The 22,717-nt window shown below is 40.6% G+C and overlaps 1 protein-coding gene across 1 annotated transcript in view; it reads left to right on the top strand.

The window, feature by feature from the left end:
• The window catches only part of prkn (parkin RBR E3 ubiquitin protein ligase), a 113,150-nt gene that overhangs the window by 27,936 nt on the left and 62,497 nt on the right, over positions 1-22,717 (top strand). Inside the window, exons 2-4 of the mRNA XM_058386486.1 lie at positions 5,902-6,065; positions 16,973-17,177; positions 19,862-19,980. Of these exons, the coding sequence (XP_058242469.1) occupies positions 5,902-6,065; positions 16,973-17,177; positions 19,862-19,980 (488 nt within the window). The remainder of the gene's footprint in view (positions 1-5,901; positions 6,066-16,972; positions 17,178-19,861; positions 19,981-22,717) is intronic.

Below are 22,717 nucleotides of genomic sequence, written 5' to 3'. Positions count from 1 at the left end.
GAGGTGAATAAATATACATTTGTATTCTCAAACCTGGTCCAAGAACTGAGAATTATATTCTTCATTCAAAGACAAAAAAACTGATTCATCTCTCTCTCTCTCTCTCTCTCTCTCTCTCTCTCATCTTTGCTCTCTCCTTCCCTCCTTCTGTCTCTCTCCCTCTCTCCCTCTCCCTCTCTCTCTCTCCTTCACTCTTTCCCTCCCTCTTTCTCTCTCTCTCATTCTCTCCCCCCCTCTCTTCTTTGCTCTTTCCCTCCCTTCTTCTCTCTCTTTCTCTCTCTCTCATTCTCTTTCTTTCTCTCCCCCTTTCTCTCTCTCTCTCTCTCTCTCTCTCTTTTGCTCTTTCCCTCCCTCTTTCTTTCTCTATCTATCTATCTATCTATCTATCTATCTATCTATCTATCTATCTATCTATCTATCTATCTATCTATCTATCTATCTATCTATCTCTCTCACTCACTCACTCACTCACTCACTCTCTCTCTCTGTCTCTCTCTCTCTCTCTCTCTCTCTCTCTTCCTCGCTCTTTCCCTCCCTCTTTCTTTCTCTATCTATCTATCTATCTATCTATCTATCTATCTATCTATCTATCTATCTATCTCTCTCTCACTCACTCACTCACTCACACTCTCTCTCTCTCTCTCTCTCTCTTCCTCGCTCTTTCCCTCCCTCTTTCTTTCTCTATCTATCTCTCACTCACTCACTCACTCACTCAGACTCTCTCTCTCTCTCTCTTCCTCGCTCTTTCCCTCCCTCTTTCTTTCTCTATCTATCTCTCACTCACTCACTCAGACTCTCTCTCTCTGTCTCTCTCTCTCTCTCTTCCTCGCTCTTTCCCTCCCTCTTTCTTTCTCTATCTATCTATCTATCTATCTATCTATCTATCTATCTATCTATCTATCTATCTATCTATCTATCTATCTATCTATCTCACTCACTCACTCACTCAGACTCTCTCTCTCTCTCTTCCTCGCTCTTTCCCTCCCTCTTTCTTTCTCTATCTATCTATCTCATCTCATCTCATCTATCTCATCTCATCTCATCTCATCTCAGACTCTCTCTCTCTGTCTCTCTCTCTCTCTATCTATCTCTCGCTCACTTTCCCTCACACTCTCTCTCTTTCTCTATCTATCTATCTATCTATCTATCTATCTATCTATCTATCTATCTATCTATCTATCTCTCACTCACTCACAGTCTCTCTCTCTCTCTCTCTCTCTCTCTCTTCCACGCTCTTTCCCTCCCTCTTTCTCACACACACACACACACACACACACGTTTGATTTGACATTGATTTGATCTCCCAAACAAGCAAGACTTCCATTCAAATATTTGTGTATTTTTTCTTTGTGTATGTATATATTTGTGTACATTTAAATGAATCTCACAAGAAGACAAAAGAAAATTGTCTATGGTCAATTTACATTTTGTTCGTTTGTATGGAAAAGTGCATTCATCCATTTTTTCTTGGTCAGGGTCAGGATGACATTTTATGTTGCTTTTTAGTTGATTGAATTTGAAAAGCACTTCAGTGTCATCCATCTAATTAGTGAATGAGTGTGCTGGATGTACGCTTTAGTTCATGTTATATGATATATTTAGCACTGAAACGTGTGTATGTCTCCACATCATCATGGAGAGGTCATGTCTCAGTCGTCATGCTGTGCCGAAGCTCTGACACGCTCTGCCTTGTTAAGCAACATAATTACTGTGTGACTTTTGGACATTTACAAACCTCACTATTAGATTAAACAGCGGTCAGAAATGTTTGACCCCCTGCAGTGCTGATCTGGTTGCAGCATCACTTGATTCTATCGAATGCTGGTGTAACAGCTGTGCATGGAAAACACAACACAATGTGAGTCACCATTTCATTCCTTTTATTCTTTATTTGTTTGTTTATTCTGATGCGATCACGTGTGTCCCTGGTAGTCCAGGGGCAGGATTCAATTCCCAAGCAGGAAACCAGGGGTTAACTCTTAATGCTAGTTAAAATGGGATGGTTGCGTCCGGAAGGACATGCAGCGTAAAAAATCAAGATAAGCAAATTGGATGATTTAACTGAATTCAAATTAATTTGTATATCACTTTTCACAATGGACATTGTCTCAAAGCAGCTTTACAGAAGGGTAGAAACATAGAAAAAAGTTTAAAGTTAAGTTGCTATTTATCCCTAACATTTATCCCTAATGAGCGAGCCTTAGGCGACAATGGCAAGGAAAAACTTCCTGTGATGATATGAGGAAGAAACCTTGAGAGGAACCAGGCTCATAAGGGAACCCATCCTCATTTGGGTGACACTGGACAGTAAACAATGTAAATATAAATACTGTTTTTCTTCAACAGCAAACAAGAGCTCTTGAGGAACTAATAGGTCAGTGTAGTTTCTGAGTTCATTATAGACTTAACACTAATTCCTTCCTGCCGAAAGCTGACCGAGGCATTAGGCGTAATGGTCTATCCACAACAGTCCTCTGGGTCACAGACTGTCCACGTAGATCTATCCCCAGCAGCAGTGAGCACCACCAAGTGACGAGACTCTAATCAGAGGTAGAGCATCTGGATGGATCAGGCAGGTCCGGAAAGAAGAAGTGGTCACACTGGGAACTCAGAACACTGGGAGCTTGGGAGTGGGATGAATAGCTTGACTGAGAATATATTAGGTATAATGACTAAAAAATATTAGGTATGCTTGTGATCATGTGATGTTAAAAGACAAATGATGATCTGCTCTGGAGACCCCGAACATGGAGCTGCCGAAGGACAACAACATCATCATTTTGGTGCTATCATACACATTAAGGCATATGATGTGGAAACAAATGATGCATTCTCAGCAAAACACATGCGCAGGTTACTTTACTTCCTGAACAAGTGCAGATCGGAGTACGAGTTGTGTTCACATTCATGGGAATCACAGGACATTTCCAGTGCAACCGAACTCACACAACCTCCTACAGGAAGTGTCAGGTTCAGTACCATGGTGTGCTTCCTGCTCCACGTCACAGCTTCCACATTATCGATTTTTCCTTCCCAGAACCTTCCTTGTGTTGAATATCTTGTTTATGAACATAACACTCCTTCAAAAATAGTAACTTAAAACTTTATCATTTTTTCTGTTTCTGTACTTTGAGATAATATCCATTGTTGAAAGCACTATACAAATCAATTGAATTGAATTGTGATTCAGTAGCAGATTTTGGATTTTGCGTGTTTGTGTGTTTGCGTTCACTGTCCTCTCACACTTTTGCCTTTTCCTCCTCCGATGGAAAACACCAGCAGTTCCAGGCACATTAAGAAGGAAGCGCTCACTAAACAGACTCCTGGTGTGATGAGACATGACATAGGGGGAATTCACCCATTTGTTTTCCTCGTGGACGAGGCACAAAACAACGAGGGAGATTATGGAAATCATTACCATCGGTTCAAAGTGCCATCAGCTTTACACCTTCACAAAGGCTTATCTTCAACTCAGCTGTCAGGGAAACACTTGTCTCCTATTCCTGCAGTTAATAGCCAGCAGAGTGGAAGTGCTATCAGTTATTCTGGGTTTTGTATGAATTGGGAAACTCTACACTACAACATCTTCAAGCTGTCTGAACGAATAGCATCATATTGAACCAAACAGGAACACATGCTTGAATTTACTGTGTCTTGTCCACCACATTACACTGATTCATGCATCCTTTTGACCTGCTTGTCTCCTTTTGTCCTGTTTCCCATTATGATATTTTTGACACTTTTTTTTTTTCAAGTGTCATATTCCAGCACAAGCACTTACCGGAGAATGTCATGCTTTAACAACACGCAATCACTCAACTCTCTCTTCAGTGCTAGTGCAAGACCTTTGGCTTTTGTTGTTTAGTGGCAATCAGTAAATGCTCTGCGCTCTCACTGTACATTAAATCAACAATCTAGACAGACGCAATTTCCTCAAAGAGCTATGAATGACTAAGTCCTTGTGAAATTGTGGCTAGTGTGTATACACTGAAAAAAAGGGAATATACGGTCAGTCAGATTAAAAAAAAAATGTTACATATAGTTTACATAAAGTGTGAGGTCTCTCAATGAAACGTGATTTTATGGTCAAGTCAAAAAAGCTTTTATTGTCATTTTGTCCATACAGTGGATGCCCTCCTTTATGAATTTTTACCTTAAGAATTAAATTTATGCAAGAAATTTGTATCGGCCTATGAAGCATTTTCAGCATATGAAAGAACCGAACCGAACCAAATGGGGGCTAAGTTGCCCAAGAGCTGTTTAAAACTTGTTTGCGTCAGTGGAAAGCCAAGCGAAACCAACCTGAACCTGTTTTGAAAGTCGACCCACGATACCAACGTTGCCTTCGGCATGCGTTTTTGTTGACAGATTGGTGGCGTGGGTAATCTGTTCTATTTTTAGCCCAAGCTTGGTGGCACGACTTCCTGTGAGGATCCTTAACATGGAATGCTTGTACAGTTTACATACACTTTGTATTGGTAATACTGGTCATATTTTTGAGTGGCTGGAACGGATTATCTACATTTACGTTATTTCTTATGGGAAAATTCGTTTCGCAATACAAATTTCCTTCTTAAAAACCTATTTAAATCTGTATGCCAAGGTTCCACTGTATATAGAACAGTGAAATGAACCAACGTTCCTCAAGACCCCGGTGCTACATAAGATACAGAGCTACATAATGCACCACAGAACTAAATGCTTTTTGTTTATACTAAACCTAATTAAGACAGGTTTCTTAATGACTAGACTCGATGATGTAGGGTGAGCGCAATCAATTCACTGACTATTAACTGATTACGTATTAACCAATTCGGAGTCAAACAATTACGTTATGAAATCTCACGAGGATGTTGGTGCTGATGGATACAACAGTATAGCTACAGTATTCAGTTTAGGAAACTAAACATGCAGGGTTGAATAACACAGCCGTAATGTGTCTGTTGTGAAACACTAGTGTTGTGGGTTCGATTCTCAGCTCAGGTGAGAGCTCTGAGATAAATATGACTCAATTCAGCTGATGTTCATATGTGAATTAAGTTTTTTCCAGTGTAGTGTGTTTAGTATGTTTGTGAGGCTATGCGTCGACTATGAATCCATACAAAACCTTAATCACTTCATACGTTTTACATATTATTCATCGTGATTGTGGATTGTTGACTCTGAGCACATATTCAGTTGATGCGGATCACATACACAAGGAGAAGGACAGCAACACGTTTTCCTTCTTCCTGCTTCTGCTCCTATGATGATTTTTTTTTTTATTCCCCCCCCAGATCAGCCATTTTCCATTTCTGAATTTATCTCTGTGCCTCAGGGAGTTTTGTAAAGGTTGACTCATTTCAATTAAAATAATAAGCAGAGGTGATATTGGAAAAAAATACTTCTGCACCAAATCACACTCATCTTAATGAAGGGGTTTGGGGACGTGCAAGCGGCGAATGAACAAGCTGAATGTTAAAGTTGGTTGCTTTGTCTCTCTGCGCATGCCACATGTCCTTCTCCTTGCACCTGCCCTTCCTCTTTGTCAAGCTTCAGTCCTTGATGTTCACCTTACACATCCTTCTGCACGTCTTTATATTCTCTTTCTGCCTGTGTTTTGCATTTACAATGTCATATTTTTGGATTTTGGAAGTTTCTTGACTTTACTTTCTTTTTTCTTTCTTCATTTAATCATACCATGCTTATACTACACTGTTATTGTGAATTGAATTTTTTTAGAGGAATCTCTTAAATCCAAAAAGAACAGAATCTAATCCATGAAAGCCAAAATGACAAATGCTTCATCACTCAACAAGTGTTAAACCTGAGTGTTGAAAATATGAGGAAAGTCTGTCTATGATTTAGGCAAATAAACTGCACTCATATTCTAAAAGTCTGTTGTTCTTCTGTTTCCATCAGTGTATGTCCGCTTTAACTCCAGTGATCCGGTGGAGGTGGAGGTGGAGGAGGGGACGAGTGTATCCGAGCTGAAGGAGACGGTGGGGCGACTGCGGGGTGTTCAGCCTGATCAACTGCGCGTCATTTTTGCTGGGAGAGAGCTCTGTGGTGATTCCACCCTACAGGTAGATGTACATTTCTCTCTGTCTGTCCATCTGCTGTTTGTCATGCGCTCTTTTTTGCATGACAGGCATACTGTGGATACTGTGTGCCTTAACATCAGGGTCAAACTCAGTGTTAGGCTTCTGAAGCTGTATCCCAGTCTTTCTCTACTCCCAGGACAGTCTCTATATCACTTGCTGGTGAGTTCTATTTGTCACACTGTCACTCTGTAGCCCTCTTTCTGCCTCAGTCCTACTTTCTACACAGAGTGAGAGGTAGAAAACAGTGGACAGCTCTGACTCCTTCATGGCCTTCATTCATCTGTCCTTCTATAGCTCTTTGTCACTGTCTGTCATTGTCTCTCTCTCACTCTCTCACTGTCTCTTTCTCTCAGTATCTCTCTCTCACTGTCTATCTCTTTTTCTCACTGTCTCTTTCTTGCTGTCTCTCTCCCACTGACTCTTTCTCACTGTCTCTTTCTCACTGTCTCTCTCCTCACTGTCTCACTCTCTCTGTCTTATTCTCAATGTTTCTCTCTCTCTGTCTCTTTCTGTCTCTCTCTCACTGCCTTTTTCTCTCTCTTTCTCTCTCTCTCTCTCTCTCTCTCTCTCTCTCTCCCCCTGTCTCTCTTACTCTCAGTCGCTGATGGATGCAGAAGTGTGTCAGGGTAAACAGAGTCTAGGGATCTCCTGAACTTTAGTCCACAGTGCTTCATTAAGTTTGACCTTCTTAATTATGCATTAATGCAGCTCCACACACACACACACACACATATACCGAGCACTCTCAGGTGCACTCAAAGGAGTCAATTAAGTTTCATAGAAGCGATACACACGTTATCAGCAAAGGCTTTTCTCTTACACTTAGGTTCTTGGCCACACTTAAATTCCTTCCAGTGAAACAATATTCCCTGATCCCCCTTATGACTGGGGGGTGGAGATTATGAATGGAGAGTGCATTGTGTCCCACATCCCACATCATAAATTAATCCTAACATTTTCTTTTTTGTTTCACACTGGTCACATTTGCTGCGGTATGAATCAGAGAGTGATTGTTCTTAATGCCCCTGCAGCATTGCTCTGGTTTTAGACTCACTTGATTCTGTTGAATCCTGGTGCATTTGCCTTCGTCTTACATTATCACAAACGGAAAACATTCAACATCTCTTTGTTTTTTTGTTTGTTTGTTTTTTTGTAATATTATTTGGGTGCTATTAAGCGCAGTAAGGCAACTCACATCTTCTGTGTGCCACAGCGTTCTTCTGTCACTCACGGTGCATGTGTATTATGGAAACTAATGATGTCATCATCGGCTAAAACACATGCACAAGTTATTTTACTTTCTGAGCAAGCACAGATCTGTTGTGTTCACAATTACGGGAATCGCAGCACAATTCCATGGCAAATAGACTCACACCACCTCCTACAGGTATTCTCAGGTTCAGTACCATGGTGTGCTTCCTGCTCCACATTACAGCTTTCACATCCCTGATTATTCTTGATTATTGATTATTCTTATACTCAAAGCCATGCTCTTCTTTAGACTAAACTAAACCAGAGTGAAAGCCCTGTTAAATAACACACACACACACACACAAATGAAATTAACACATCAATGAACTGAAATACAGATATACAGAATCCAATAGCAGTAGCTGATTCCTTAAATGTGATCTGTCCTGTTGATTTTGCTGGACTGATACTGGTTGAAAATTCATAAGACCAACCAAAGCAAAAGTTAATTTGATTGAGTGTGTGCAAACATAGGCAGTTTGTACACATCAGAAAGAGATAAAAGAGAAATAAATATTAAACCTCAACAGAGTTATTCCTCTCTAGGTTCCACAGTTTTCTGTCTACAGCGAGTTTAACACTTACTTTGGTGTTTTATTGAATAACAAACAAATGCTTGAGGGAAGAGGGGTGTATTGCGCTGTCTTGTATTATTGGAACCAGGAGAGCTTTTTATTCCTGACACCAGATTTTCACTGGTAGAACCCAAACCAGTTACACTGTCTTACAATGCAGACTCGGAACACTCTGTACTCACATATTTACTGCACTTTTTAAAACATTTAAGTGCAGTTTTAGTTGTTCTTAGGTAGCTGAGCTTTTGGTTTAACCCACTTAAACCCACTGACCACAGCAGTCAGTCTGGCATATAACCATAATGATGAAAATTAAACGATAAACACCATTACCAGTACAGATAGTAGTTGATAGTGATATTTACTACATGAATATTTTGTTCCACTCAGTTTTCTCCCTTTCCTTTCCACTAACGCACGACTACCACCAACAGGCGAGGGTGACGACTAAAGCTGCATTCACACATACAGTGTTTTAATTTCTGCAAGTCTGCAGTCTCTGCACTATGAAGTGGTCAGTAGGTGTTCCTATTACTGGTTGCCATGGTAATAACGTTTATCAGTGGGTGGAGCAATCCAAATTAGATTTCTTGATGAAAATGAAACATTCTGGAAGAAGACATTTTTTGCGTTTCTGTATGAAATTCAGCAGTGTTTATCTGCATCATATCATACAAGATGAAGGAGAAGCAGTGTGTGCTCTTTCCCACGGATCACGCGGCCTCTACTGTCTTCACTCTCATCCGTCACATTGCTGGACACACCCACATCTAGTCAACAAACCTTGCTGTTGCTGGAAGTTGCCAGATCTTTTCAGAAATTAATGATCTTCGGTCACTTTGCCGCTGTGTGTTTGAATGCAGCATAACACATACGTTGTTCAGCTGAAGACATAACAGAGAAAAGCTCGAACTGCCCTGTTATGAATACATGAGCTCAGAGATGCTTACTCTTGACCAGAGTCGCTCTGATTGACAGGGAACAGGAAGTAAATAATGCCATTTACATTCACTCAGACTCTGGGACATGGACGACTGTGGCATCGTCAGGATTGAATCTCACAGTCTCCTAGGAACAGAGGGAAGCCTCCTTTTTAAGAACTTTTGGTATAGCTAACTGTATAACAACAGCTACCTGCTCCTTACCATTCCCTTGTCTGTATTCTGCCTTCTTTATTCTGAGACCCAGAAACACATCACACTGAACACACGGGCATCCACACGTTCTTTCCAGTTCTTAGACTTAAAAATAAATGGACTAGAGTCCAAATTGCTCAGTATTCGATTGTTTTCTTCGGATAGATTCAGTTCAATACCTGACCCAGTAGTTAACACTTTTAATTGAAGTAAACATCTTAAAACAAAGTAAACAGAGCAGAACTAATTGGCCCTTTATTTGTTCAGTGAGGTGGTGTGTGCAGGAGAGTTGTCTTCTCTCAGCAGACTCATTCTTCCTCTATGGATTATGAGGATTAACACCAGAATAAACAAGAGTTCGCAGCGACTGGAGTCTGTTTATTTCAAACGTGGAAGATTTTATCGGCCGTCCTTCCGGATCGGCACCTAAAATAAACGATCGATGGTCCGTGTCGATAACCTATTAGCCATGTAATAGGACTCCTGTTTACCTATCTGCTTACAAATTACTCATTTATTTTCGTGGCATTATTCATTCTTTTGGACCGAGAGAATCTGCTGCAGATGCTCTCCTTTTTTTCACCTTGGTAGCTGTGGGACAGAATAAGGGCAGAGATACTGGACCTGTCACATTCAGTCAACAAGTGAGGATAGAGGATGAGGATGGTTGAAGACAGCACAGACATACACTCTCTAGCGGACAGAGTCACAGGCAGTTATTCGTAGAGTGGCAGACATGAAGGTGACCTGTGTGTGTGTGTGTGTGTACACAGGTGTTTGTAAAATTGGGTTATGAGACATGAAGGACGGTGAAAACAGAAGTGACAGCTCAAGAGACGAACGCAGAGATCTAGACACTGAATGTTCCCTTTAAGCGCGAATCCACCCTGAACGAGTTGCAGATCAATATTTATAACAAACATCTGAAGAAAATAAAAAAATACAGCACATTATAATACAACATTTCATTATATGTTTCAGGGCGGACATTTGGATAGATTATTTAGCCAAAGATGTGAAAAATATGGTGTAAAGTGGGAAACAGTGCCATTGTTTTGGCTCCTAATAAAGAGTGAGAGACGATCAAAATCACCCTTCACTATTAATCTAAGGTGGCTTTTAGTTACCATTGTAACATACTCACTGTCCACTTTATTAGGAACACCTGTACATTCACGCAGGTATCTAATCAGCCAGTCAAGTGGCAGCAGCGCCAAAATCTGAAAAGAGCTTTAGTTAGTTCTCAAATCAAACATCAGAGTGGGGGAAAATGTGATCTCTGTGACTTTAACCATGACATGGATGTGGATACCAGACAGAGCAAGACTCCAAACTCTTTCTAATCTTCAGTCTAGTTTGGTTGAGTCTGTACCCATGATCGCCTCAGATTCTTGTTCTTGGCTAGACAGAAGCCCATCTACCTCAAGGTTCCATGCATTGTGAGTGCTGAAATGCTTTTCTGTTCACTATGGATGTAGAGTGTTTATTTGACTTATTAATAAACTTCCTGTCAGCTCAAAGCAGTCCGATCATTTTCCTTTGCTCTCTTTCTTCAACATGGTGTTTTAGCCTGTAGATCCTCCGCTGAAAGGATGTTTTTTGTTTTTCGCACCACTCTGTGTAAACTCTAGAGACTGTTTTGTGTGAAACTCCCAGGAGATCAGCAGTTTTTGAAATCTTCTTGCCGTGGTTTAGGTCACAGAGACACATTCCCCCCCCCATTCTGATATTTGATGTGAGCATAAACCGAAACTCTTGAATTTGTTTGCATGTTCCTCTTCTTCTTCTTATTATTATTTGCATTCAGCTTCTGCCACATGATACTGGCTGATTATATAACTGCATCAATGAACAGGTGTCCAGGTGTTCCTAATAAACTGGACAGCAGGTGTACGAGTTAACATTTCTGAATGAGGCTGATAAACGCTATCAAATACATTCTGTTAGATATGATAGTATTGCTGTATGCCTTAGTGGCTTTTGTTTAATAATACATTCCGACGAGCCACTTTTATAAATGTGCACAAGCAAGGCAAAGAGAGATTCATTTAATATTTCTCTATGCCTCAAAGCCAGATAAATGATATCTACTTTTATCTGCCTTTTAGGAATCTGTTCTTACTTAACAGCCTCTGAGTAGAATATCTCTGCAGAGTAGATCTACCTTTGAAGAATTGTTGCCTCAAACCACTCATTTAAGGGCAAAACACCATGCGGGCCACTTACTTTTATTCTTACTGCCCTATAATTCACCCCTTATTAACCACAAAGCATGCATGCTTGATTTTCATTAGGATTAGACTATTTCTTTTCGTTTACGAAGCGTACGCCAATAATTAGGTATATATACCGTATAATGTGACGAATCTCCTCTGTGACCATGGGACTTTCAGAGGAGACTTTTTAATTGCTCTAGAATAAACTTAGGGGAAAAAAACACGTGTCTTGGATTAATAATAGTGCCTGGAATAATAATATTTCATGCATTTAATGATGGCAGTGGAATTATTTGTAGTTGATATGTGATTGTGGCTAACTGCTTTATTGTCCTTAACAAAATAAACACAAATGGCTGTAACGCTGAGCAAAAGGTGTCTAATTGGCTCAGGTAAGGATCAGTTTTGATTGACTTGGAAGTGATAACCTGCAAAACGGTTCAAAAAGACATACTCAGTTTCTAATGTACATAGTGAATGAAACATGATATTGTTTAATAGCATGAACACAGAGTTCATGGCTTACTTAATAAGATCAAGTCGAACTGTTACAAGGTTGTGATGTAGAAGTTTGTGAATATATACGTGAGTGTGTGTGGGTGTGTGTGTGTTGTGATTCATCTCACGTCTGGGCTGTAGTGTCTGAGGAGCGTGTGTGTGTGTAGCTGCAGGCACAGACAGTCTCTGCTGTTTATCTGTCCGTGCCGCGGGACTCGCAGTCTGACATTTGTAGTGACGAGAGCAGCATTCGCTGTAATGCGCTCTATTAGCTTCCCCATCCCAGAGGAGTACCGACACTCCTCTCTCTCTCCCCTCTCTCTCTCTTTCTGTTTCCCTGTCTCTCTCTGTCATTCATTCTGTGTTTCCATGCTCTTTCTCGCTGTCTTCCTCATCCATCTCTCCTTTTCCTATAGTTTATCTCTGTCTAGTACAGTCAGCTTCTTTGTGCATCAATTTTTCCTTTTTCTTTTCTGAATTTTTCACACTCTGCCTGTTGCAAACTCTCTGCAGGAGTTATAGTCATGGTTTGATTTGAGAAAAGCTACAAGGAGATGCCACTCCCTGGTTAAAAAAATGAACAGAATTGATAAGCATCAATTTCCTTTGGTTTCATGTCAGTGTGTGAAATTATAAGTGTAGAGATTTTTAACACCAGGTAAAGTACCAGGGAGGTATCTGATGTACTTCCTGTTAATCTTACACATACCTGGGTAAAAAGTAGGTATGATAATCAGCTGGAAGTATATCCAGTAACTTTAAGTCATTTTGGGGATTTTATAAATATTGAATTATTCAATAGGAAATGAATAAACTATTAACTTAGTATGCTTACTTGCTTTTCTTCTCATTTTCAATTCTCTCTATGAACACTGTGTATTTTATTGATGGATCCCTCTTTCCAAAACACTACCTTGAGGATGTCGGCCCTTCGTTGCCGATTACTCTTGAGAGCGAGTGTTCCTCACCGTTCTCCTTCTCACCCCGCTTCATTTCTTTTCTACCTCCAAATCTTTTTGTTCTAGAAAAGCAGCTGAGACTGTGGTTCACGTTCCTAAGGTTAACATGACACAGTCAGGCTCAAAGATTATTTGCTTTCCTTCTGGCACCCCGGCCCCTGAGATGGCAGACTTCTCATTTCAGCTTTGTTGGTGCTTGTTTACCAGCACACACTCGCAGAGTGTAACCGAGTTCGACACCGTCGTCCTCGGCTTTGCGTCAGGCATCTCGTGGTTGTTTGACTGAGCTGCCGTGGGACTCGGAACTCCCCGCTCACATTAGTCACACAGCCTTCACGGGCTTTGTCTCTCTTAGCCTAGCTTTTCCCCACCATCTGCTTGGATGCGTGTGCAGCAGGAGGTTTCCACGGCGTCTCTCTGTCTGCCTCAGCAGACTCTCTTTGGCCCAAACACATGTATATTTTGTTGACAGATTTGCTACAGTCAGAACAGCTCATCAGCCTTCCTGCCATATTTTGCAATGGGATGTTAAAAGTGTGTAATTGTGTTAATCTGAGGCTTAGAATGACAAAGCTTTTTGCAGGTGTATAAAAAAAATCCTGTATCTCGAGGCTCAGGTGGATATGAATATGACTTTTTTTTTTTCCCTCTTTGCCACCACTGTGCTTTATAAACTCAAACGCTGAAGTGGTTTGCTGGAAATCGAGTAAACAGTATGGAGTTTGTGTTCAGTGCCACTCACGTTCATCCCATTTGCTACTTCCAGATGAATATTTTGTCATGTTCAGTTCATGGAGATAGCTTTAACCTCACATGACCTTGGCAAATTGAGCGCAGTCTTTTGGGCTGCTTATGATTCTGAATGAAAGACTCATTGATTGTCTCCTCACTCTTAAAATTGGAATTCTGTCATCGCGTGCCTCCGAAGACACGAGACATTGCTTACTCAGCCCGTCCCTGTCTTTAAAACACTGACTTGTTGATCAGCCTCGCCCAAAGAGCACATCATAATTTGGAAAGGTCATATCAGTGCAAAGTGAATGCACAACAGATTCATGATAGATTCATAATCCTCCAGAGGATGGATGCAGACATCGAACGGGCTTTAATGGTAACTGTTTTTTTTTTGTTTTTTTTTTTTTTGGTGATAAACATTCATTATCTACTATCTACATGTTTTCCTCTCGGAGGTTTAATTTTTTTGGAGTACAATGCAGTACAAAAAAATCTGAGACCACGTTGAGTGTCTGGGAAATAAAGGTTAAAAACAAAGAAAGGACTTTTGTACAGAAAGTGAACAGAAATTAATTAAATTTAAAAAAAATTAATAAAAAAAAAAATTCCATCAAAACTTTTGTAAAAAAACAACAACAAAAAAAGCCACTGAAATATCAGGCATTGATGGAAGCAACAATAAGATACACAAAAACCCCCTAAAAAACAAAATCCTTAAGGAACTGCTTAAATATTTAATCTTTAAGGTTCTGCACTATTTCTGTCTCCCTGTTTTAATGTAAGCAAATGTGTGATATTGACCATATTCACTACTTTTGTATCCTCATGTCTAATCTCTTCATTTGAAGCAAACAACACTCTAAAATGGAGTCCGTGCTCGAGTCACACACACTGTCATTAAAGTAAAGAAAAAAGAAACAGCTATAGACAACAAATACTAAGAAACCCTGAAATTCAGGGTAAGTGAATATATGTGCAGGATTTCAGCAGTGTGATGATTAGGATTTACAAAATATCACTTCTTGGGATCATCTTTTATCCGTTCATAGAATCAGCATTAACCTTAAACCCTTCAAGTCCAGGCGTCTTCATCAGATATTTATCTTTGATCATATTCAGTAAGTGAATGAACAAAAGACAAAAGATTTAATAGGAACTGATACCACTCTGGATTCACAGACAGACAGCTACCAGGTTTTTTTTAAGGCTGTGAGTATATGATAATTTGAGTAATATAATATTGTCTGTTAAATTAATGCTACAACAGTGTTATTTCTGAGACATGAGGGAATCGATCTGCGTAATGGCGCACAGCAGACTGACTAAACCGTTCAGGTACACTGAGTGTTTGAGTGTCATTGTGACCCTTTCATTCATGAGGTCATATGTGTGACACAGGAGGCTTTTTATTATTGATTACAAATGCAATGACCAAACCAGAGCACTATCATAAAACTCAAAGGTGCTATTGACCACCATAATATGCCATATTCACCGTGCCTGGCCATTATAGATGATGCACTCTGACTATTCAAACATCCATCATGCAGCATATAATCAATGCTAATTTCCATGCACTCATCCCTCGTGTCCTTATAAAGCTCTGTAATGACAAAGTATCTGAAGTCGAGTATGTTTAAACTGTCTGTTAATGCGGCTGGTGGCTCGTTCACTCAAGACCAGAGGAAATTAAAACAATCCATGTAGTTGACTTGGGAAATTCAAATGCTCTCCAGACGTGCCTGATCCATCCTGATGCCCTTCTTCTGGTTGGAGTTCTCATCACTGGGAGGCTGTTGGCTGCTGATGAGGACGTCTCTCCATGGACAGCCTGGAGATCCACGCTGTGGATTATACCACTTAGAGGCTATGATGATGGACTGCAATTGATATAAAAAGTTTTGAAGTCAAGCCTCCATCATTTGATATGCGCTTTTTACTATAGAGTTCACAGTTATAGACAGGAAATGATTTATAATCGCACAATCCGGTGTCACCCAGATGTCTCAAGGTTTCTTCCTCATGTCGTCTCAGGGAGTTTTTCCTGCCACCATCACCTCTGGCTCACTCATTAGGGACACATTTAAAATGTATGAATTTATATATTTCTATATAGCTGCTTTGCGACAATGCCCATTGCACAATACAGATAATTAAATTGAAATCAAGTCAATTTTATTCACCTCCCTTCCTCTCCCCCCATTTCAAGCCATGTTTTTCCCCGTTGAGAGAAATGGTCTCATGTGTATAGACTGTTGCACAAACAAGGACCTTTTCACCTATCAGCGTGTGTGGGTGCTCTAATAAGCCTCTCACTTTCAATGACAACATGTTTTTTTGTTTTTTTCAACTGGAGAGCTCATTTGCATTGCAAATTTCCATTCGAAAATGAAAAAGAAACGGAGGGAAAGTCAAATAGCAGCATCTCACGTTCCACACAATAGAAATGGCCTGGATAATGAGAGGCACGGAGCGAGACGTAGTAGGTGTTCAAGCTGAGTTATTGTAAGCCGTCGGAGAAATACAGCAATCATGCTTTCACACTGCACAGGCCACAGCTCCATACTGTAGAGGTTGAAGGGGAAAGGTAATTACTTCTTCTTCTTTTCTTTTTTTTTTTTTTTTTTTATAGAACAAACCTTGATAAAGCGTGCACGATTTTGTATCCAGTCGCACATTGTGTTATTTTTCCAGCAGCCTAGGGAGGATTTTTCTCCGTTGTAAGTTTCGTCCTTCCTACTGATTACTAGTGGCTTTGTGCCAGTGCTGTGCTTGACTGGCATGTTTATATCTCTCTGTTCTAATCCCAGCGGTCTGAAGTGCACTCATCCAGTTGGATTAGCATTGTGCCTGCGAATGTTCTTCTTCTTCTTTTTTTTTTTTAATTGACACCGTAAGTGCTTGAAGTTCTGTCATCAGATATATGGCAGAAACTTAAGACAATAAACAGCAGTACATTACAAGAGTACGACTTGGTTATGCACTTTATTATGCATTACCAGCACTTTATTTCTGTATAGACGGTGGTACACGGCATGGAAGATGGATTTTATTTCCCTAGAGCTCATACAGTGATTCCAAACCGTGGCTTCCACTTGTCAGAAATATCTTATGTCCAATCACAAAAATGTCTTCAGGCATATCAAGTAGTGTCTTAGGAGATTTACAGCAACAGTGGGGCCTTTTGAATGAATGGAAATAGATTTTCATAAACAGTGCAATTTTCCTTTAAATAACAGCAATTTAAAAAATAATAATAGACGTTCCTGAGGGGCGTCACATTTTTTGACACATCTGTCTTTGCATGGAAATGGTATTGTTTTTGAAAAAGATGTTCTCATGAGTAGGGCAAATAAGAAAAGATAAGACAGGAGGAAAAAAATGTGTGTGTGTATTGTTATATTCTATTTATTTTATTTTATATGATCATTTTGACTAGATGACATTACACATGAGTTAGGAAGAGTTACAGAACTAAATTGTGAATTTTTGATGATTTGTCCTCTCCTGGTGTTTTAGGCTTATGATCTGCCAGAGCAGAGTACGGTACATGTGGTGCTGCCTCCAGCTGGTTCCACACGCCGCTCAGAGCTGGTGCTGCAGCGCAGGCTGAGCAGAGGTATAGACAGTCTGACCCGACTGGACCTCAGTGCCTCGCGACTGCCTGCCACCTCCACCGGCCTCGCTGTCATCCTGGAGAATGAGGACTCACACACACAAGCAGGTACAGACATGAAGAGGTGTGTGTGTGTGTGTGGTGCAGGAGGGAGCTGCCTGGAATTTTTCTTTTTATTTATTTATATATATATATTTTTTACCCCAGGCCACATTTTTTTTCTGATCCTACTCTTGGTATGATTGTAACACAATAACACAATATGCAGAATAATATTTTTTTAATAAGTGAGGTAGTGATCAGAAGGTTATGAGTTCAAATCCCAGGACCACCAAGCTGCTACCACTGGGCCCCTGAGCAAGGGCCTTAAATCTTAATTGCTCACTTGTATAAATGAGATAAAAGTCGATCTGGATATTTGTTTTAATAAGTTAATATAAAATATGCAAATATGTACATAATGGTTCAAATGTTGTCATGTGACCAAAGAAACTGTTAAAGTGCAGAATGTAATTTTTTTCGAAGTTGAATTGCAATAAATCTGCAGTGAAACTCCCTCTTCCCCCAAATGAACCCCACCTACTTTGCTGAATGACTACTGTGTTCACGGTGCCTTGTAAAAGCTAATTTGCAAGTTGTAATGATATCAATTCACACCTCTGCATGTTCGAGGAAAAAAAAAAACACTGATGCCATCATGAAAGTGTGTATCTTCTTTGCTCTGTCAGAGCACATAAATCTCATTAAAAGCTACTTTATCTGCACTTTTACACTTACCCACCTGAGTGCCTATTAGTTTTGTTCATAGTGAACTTCAAACATTTATGCAACAGTTTGGCCTGAAATTGCAGCACTGCAGTGACCTCAAACAATTGCAAGTAGCTTTAACATCAAGCTAGCTAGCTAACACTTGTTAGATATAAGTACAAAGTAAAGAAGTGATGTTAAAATTTCCATGCACAAAAGTAGTGGCTTTAGTTCAAATACAGACAAAGTGCTTGGTTATATCTATAACGCTGATCATATTAATTACTGATTTGAAAAAGTAATCATCCATTACATCTATAATCCCTAACGTTAGCCTGTTAGCTTTTTGCTACTTGCTATTGTACGCTCGGTAGCTTGTTGCTAAGGTGCTCGCTATCGTCCACTGGCTAACTTGTTGCTAAGCTGCTTGCTGTTGTTTGCTGGCTAGCTTGTTGCTAAGCTGCTTGCTGTTGTTTGCTGGTTAGCTTGTTGCTTAGCTGCTCGCTGTTGTTTGCTGGTTAGCTCGTTGCTAAGCTGCTCGCTGTTGTTTGCTGTTGTTGCTGTGCTGTAATTTCAGTCCAAAATGTTGGCTGAATGTTTGAGGTTCACTACAGTAGAACAGAACCAATAGCCACTCAGGTCTGTGACTGTAGTTAAAACTGCAGTTAAAGTAACTTTTTATGATCTTTACGTGCTCTGAGAGAGCAAACAATTTTATAGACACACTTTCATGGAGGCATTGATGATTTTTTTTTTCCTCTTGAAAATGACGTTATTGCAACTTGCACCATTTACAAAGGCAACAGAAACACAGTGGAAATATGCTTTGTGGGTTTCCAGCTCTGTCCTAGCTCGGGATGGGGCTAATTTCTGTGCCAGAAAAGCCTGAAACGAGAAAATCATTGCATTAAAGGCGAATAAACACTTAAGAATCACAAATTGGATGTTTAAGTGGTCAGATTTGTGTTTAGTTGTTTTTCTCTCTTATATTTCATTTCTAATTTTTTACACCCTGGCATGTAAACTCTCCTTCATTGTGTGCTACAAGTGCAGGACAGGTAGCACTTTATAAAAATATATATAGTTTAGATTACTTACACAGTACAGACATTTTGTGTGATATGGTGGGATATGGAGATGTGGTAACACATCTCCTCTCTTGCTCGCTTCCAGATTTGTCCTTCATTCGTTTCAGCGGGTATTTTTTGTGGTGCAGTCGTTGTCATGCTCCACAATGATGGGCACTTTTAAAAGCTGTCCTATGTTCGTCCTTCCACCTCCTCTGTGGCTCCCCAACCCTCCCGCTTGCTCCACCCAATCCCAAGCTCGTCTTTATCTGACTGTCCTCTGCCCCCTGCTTTAAAAGCATTAGCATAATGGAGCGCTTTCACAACAATGTCATAAATTAGACAGGCCATGCTTTATAAAACCCCACTCCACTGGATTTATTGAGAATCGTGTCAAGGTACCACATCCTTCTTCTCGGGCCCATGCTTTTAGCTCTAATGAGAACACTGCGGCCAGGTGTGCGTGCGTGCGTGCGTGCGTGCGTGTGTGTGTGTGTGTGTGTGTGTGTGTGTGTGTGTGTGTGTGTATGAATTAGAAAAGGGTGGGGCAGCCAGACAGGATGAGTTCTCCATTTCATTTACCATAAAGATTTCTAGCTGCCGTTTCTCTCGGCTAATTGGATTTGTGGCTCTTTTGTCCTCAGCCTGTGTCTGTCTGTACACTTCCTGATGCACCTTGTCCTTGTCTGTTCCCTCACTCAGCAATGTTCTTCTCCTCACTCCAAACGCACAATAGCTGGCAGAGATGCAAGCAGAGCAGCAAAAGCAATCTCTAAATGAATCTGGACATCAGAAAAGCGATTGTAGAAATTTAGCCATTATTGAAGTGCAGTTCTTTCTCTTTTTTTCTTTTCTTTCTTTCCTTCTTGTTTTTAAAGCCTGAATAGAATGAGTTCATGGTTCTTGGCTATGTCAGTATGTCATGTCTTGGCTAACCTGTGCTAATGCTCTTGTTTATGTTTATGGTTGGATCAACAGAGCCCAAACCCCACAGCACTTTCTTCGTCTTCTGTAAGACGGTGTGTAAGTCCGTTCAGCCCGGAAAACTGCGCGTGCGCTGCCGAACCTGCAAGCAAGGAACCCTCACGCTCAGCCGGGTGAGTGTGTATAGAGGAAGAGCTGTAAGATGAATAGATCTGAAAAAATGATATCATGATTTTGTTGATTTTACAAAACACATCTAATCGTATAGCAATTTTCCAGCACACACTATGCAAAGAACTATTTTCACACACAATCATTTGCCTTAATACTAAGTTTTTGAGTACTGTATGTAACAATGTAGTTGAGACCATCATTGGTATCACTGGTTTATTTTAGTCATCGGTCAACTAGCAATAAATATAATTTAGGTAAAGGTTCCAATTTTCGAACTGAAACCATCTATAGTTCCATCCATCCATCCGTTTTCTGTACTGCTCATCCTGCACAGGGGTTGCAGGGAACCTAAACTCTATCTCAGAAGGCTCTGCCAGTAAGGCACAGGGTCCAACCCATCAGAGGAGACAATCACACAAACTCTCACATACTCACAACAATTCAGAGATGCCAGTAAGCCTGCAACACGTGTCTTATGTTTTTTGTGTACCTGACAGTAAAAGCACAGGAAGAACACGTAAACTCATCACACACAGAGGGCAAAGGCAGGAATCGCACCCCCAACCCTAGAGGTGCAGGGCAATTGTCCCCACCCTTACCAGTTACTTTGAAATATACTGTGTAGCAAAGTAATTATATAGAAACTAGTGCTGTTTTCCCTACAGCAATATAATGTGTTCCTGGCAGCTAAGTATTTTCTTACAACAAACTCTGTGACTGACTTTTAGACCATTCTGACCAAAACTTTTAGTTGCCCATAGGCAACAGAGCAATTAACAAACAATGACGTACCTTCAGCTGAGTCAGAAATGTATGACTCATTGCTTGCACCAGGTGTGTGTGTGTGTGTGTGTGTGTTGTGTGCGTTTGTGTTTGTTCGTATGCTCAGCCCGGGGCTGGTGTTATCTGGTGTTCCAGCATGTGGGCATCTGTCCCACTGCCTCGTATTCGCACACTCTCTGCACGCTCTCCGCAAAGGCTGAGTGACAAGTCACTAAGCTGCACCTGCCTTTTCTTCTTGCTCAGGGTGGTCTTTGGCACATGGGGACTGCTTGTTCGCTGCCCATGTGCCAGCCTAGCCTGCCTCCTGTGCCAATCTCATGCTGAAGCTGGCGCAGAGGGTCCTCCGGCTCTGCCTGCCAGAACGGGTCCTCAGAAATTTCTCCTGATATGCAGCAAAACAGAGGCTAAGGCAAAGGTCCTGAGCTCTGCAACTCCCAATTTTGCCTTTAGAGATGTGAAGAGACAGGAATGTCAGTCAGTCAGTCTCTGTCCATGTCTATTTGCTGCAGTGCGTCAGCCTGTGAACTAGTAGAGGTTTGTGTGTTTGTCTTTCAACATTTCCTCTCCATGCTCTCTCTCTCTAGAGGAAGAGCTCTTTACACTGCTGCTGGGATGCTGTTATGCTGATAGGATGCCTTGCACTCAAAACTAAGATAGAAGGGAGTGCTGATTGGATTCCTGGCACCCAGGATGTTTGCACACACCACACACACACACGCCAAATCTGCACCTCATGTGGGTAAGATTACTGAACAGAGATGTCATGTTACTGCTGGATCCTCGTCCTGCTGTCTACTAGATGCACTGTCATGCTCAATTCACATTCCCCTCAAGTCCAAGTCTCAAGCCTGCAGCTTTTAAGCTCAGTCGGAATCCAAAGCCCTATTTTGGATGTGATTACTTTCAAATGGAAAAGTGGGTAATGTTGTTATTATTATTAGTGTATGTCTGTGATTTTAGACCAGTCCAATTCCAACATGTTCAGGCTTCTTGATCCTACATCTAGACTAATTATACCATATTCTAATAGTGTCATAGTGTATATATCACGCAAGTCGCCTTAGTAAATATACTGTGACATCCTGTGGGTATTCATTTTTATGCTTTTCTTTTAATAATTAAGGACACACCCAGGAAATAAAAACAATATTCAGATGCGCAATGCTTGAGGACACACACATATACTGTATGTATACAGTAATATATACTTTATGTATGTATTATGATGCAACAATCAGCATTGCATTGAAACTTTTTTTTTCTATGATTACAATCCGTGTTGTAATAGAGGGGCATCCGAGGTATGCACTATTGAGATTTCATATTCTCAAAAAATTCTATGTAATAAACATTTTGATTTTCATATAGTCTCAAGTTACACTCAGTGAACAGTTTTTTGGAACACTATATTAATACCGAGTAGTGTGTCCCCTCCTACCACATCACAAAGGAGTTCCACTGGATTCAGATCTGGTGACTGGAAAGACCACTGAAGACCACTGAACTCACTGCCATGTTCATCAATCTAGTTTGAGATCACTTTTGATTTGTGACAAAGTTCATCATCATGCTGGATGTAGTTATTAGAAGAATATTTTAAATTGTGGCCATGAAGAGATGCACCAGGTCAGCAACAGTACTCATATAGTTTGTGGCATTCAAGCAATGATTCACTGGTATTAACAGACCAGTTGTGTGCCAAGAAAATATTCCCCAAACCATTACACCACCTCCACCAGCCTGGACTGTTGACACAAGGCAGGTTGGGTTCATGTATTCCTGCTGTTGGTGCCACATTCTGACCCTACAATCTGTGTGCATCAAGCAGAAATTGATTCATCAGTCCAGGCTACTTTTTTCCAGTCTTAATTTGTCCAGTTTTGGTGAGTCTGTAACCAGTGCAGCCTCAGCTTTCAGTAACATCCCGACATCTTCTGTTTTTCTGCTGTTGTT

This window comes from Hemibagrus wyckioides, linkage group LG03 (genome assembly GCF_019097595.1).
Source record: "Hemibagrus wyckioides isolate EC202008001 linkage group LG03, SWU_Hwy_1.0, whole genome shotgun sequence".
NCBI classification, from domain to species: Eukaryota; Metazoa; Chordata; class Actinopteri; order Siluriformes; family Bagridae; genus Hemibagrus; species Hemibagrus wyckioides.
This window is presented reverse-complemented; position numbering and strand designations above follow the sequence as displayed.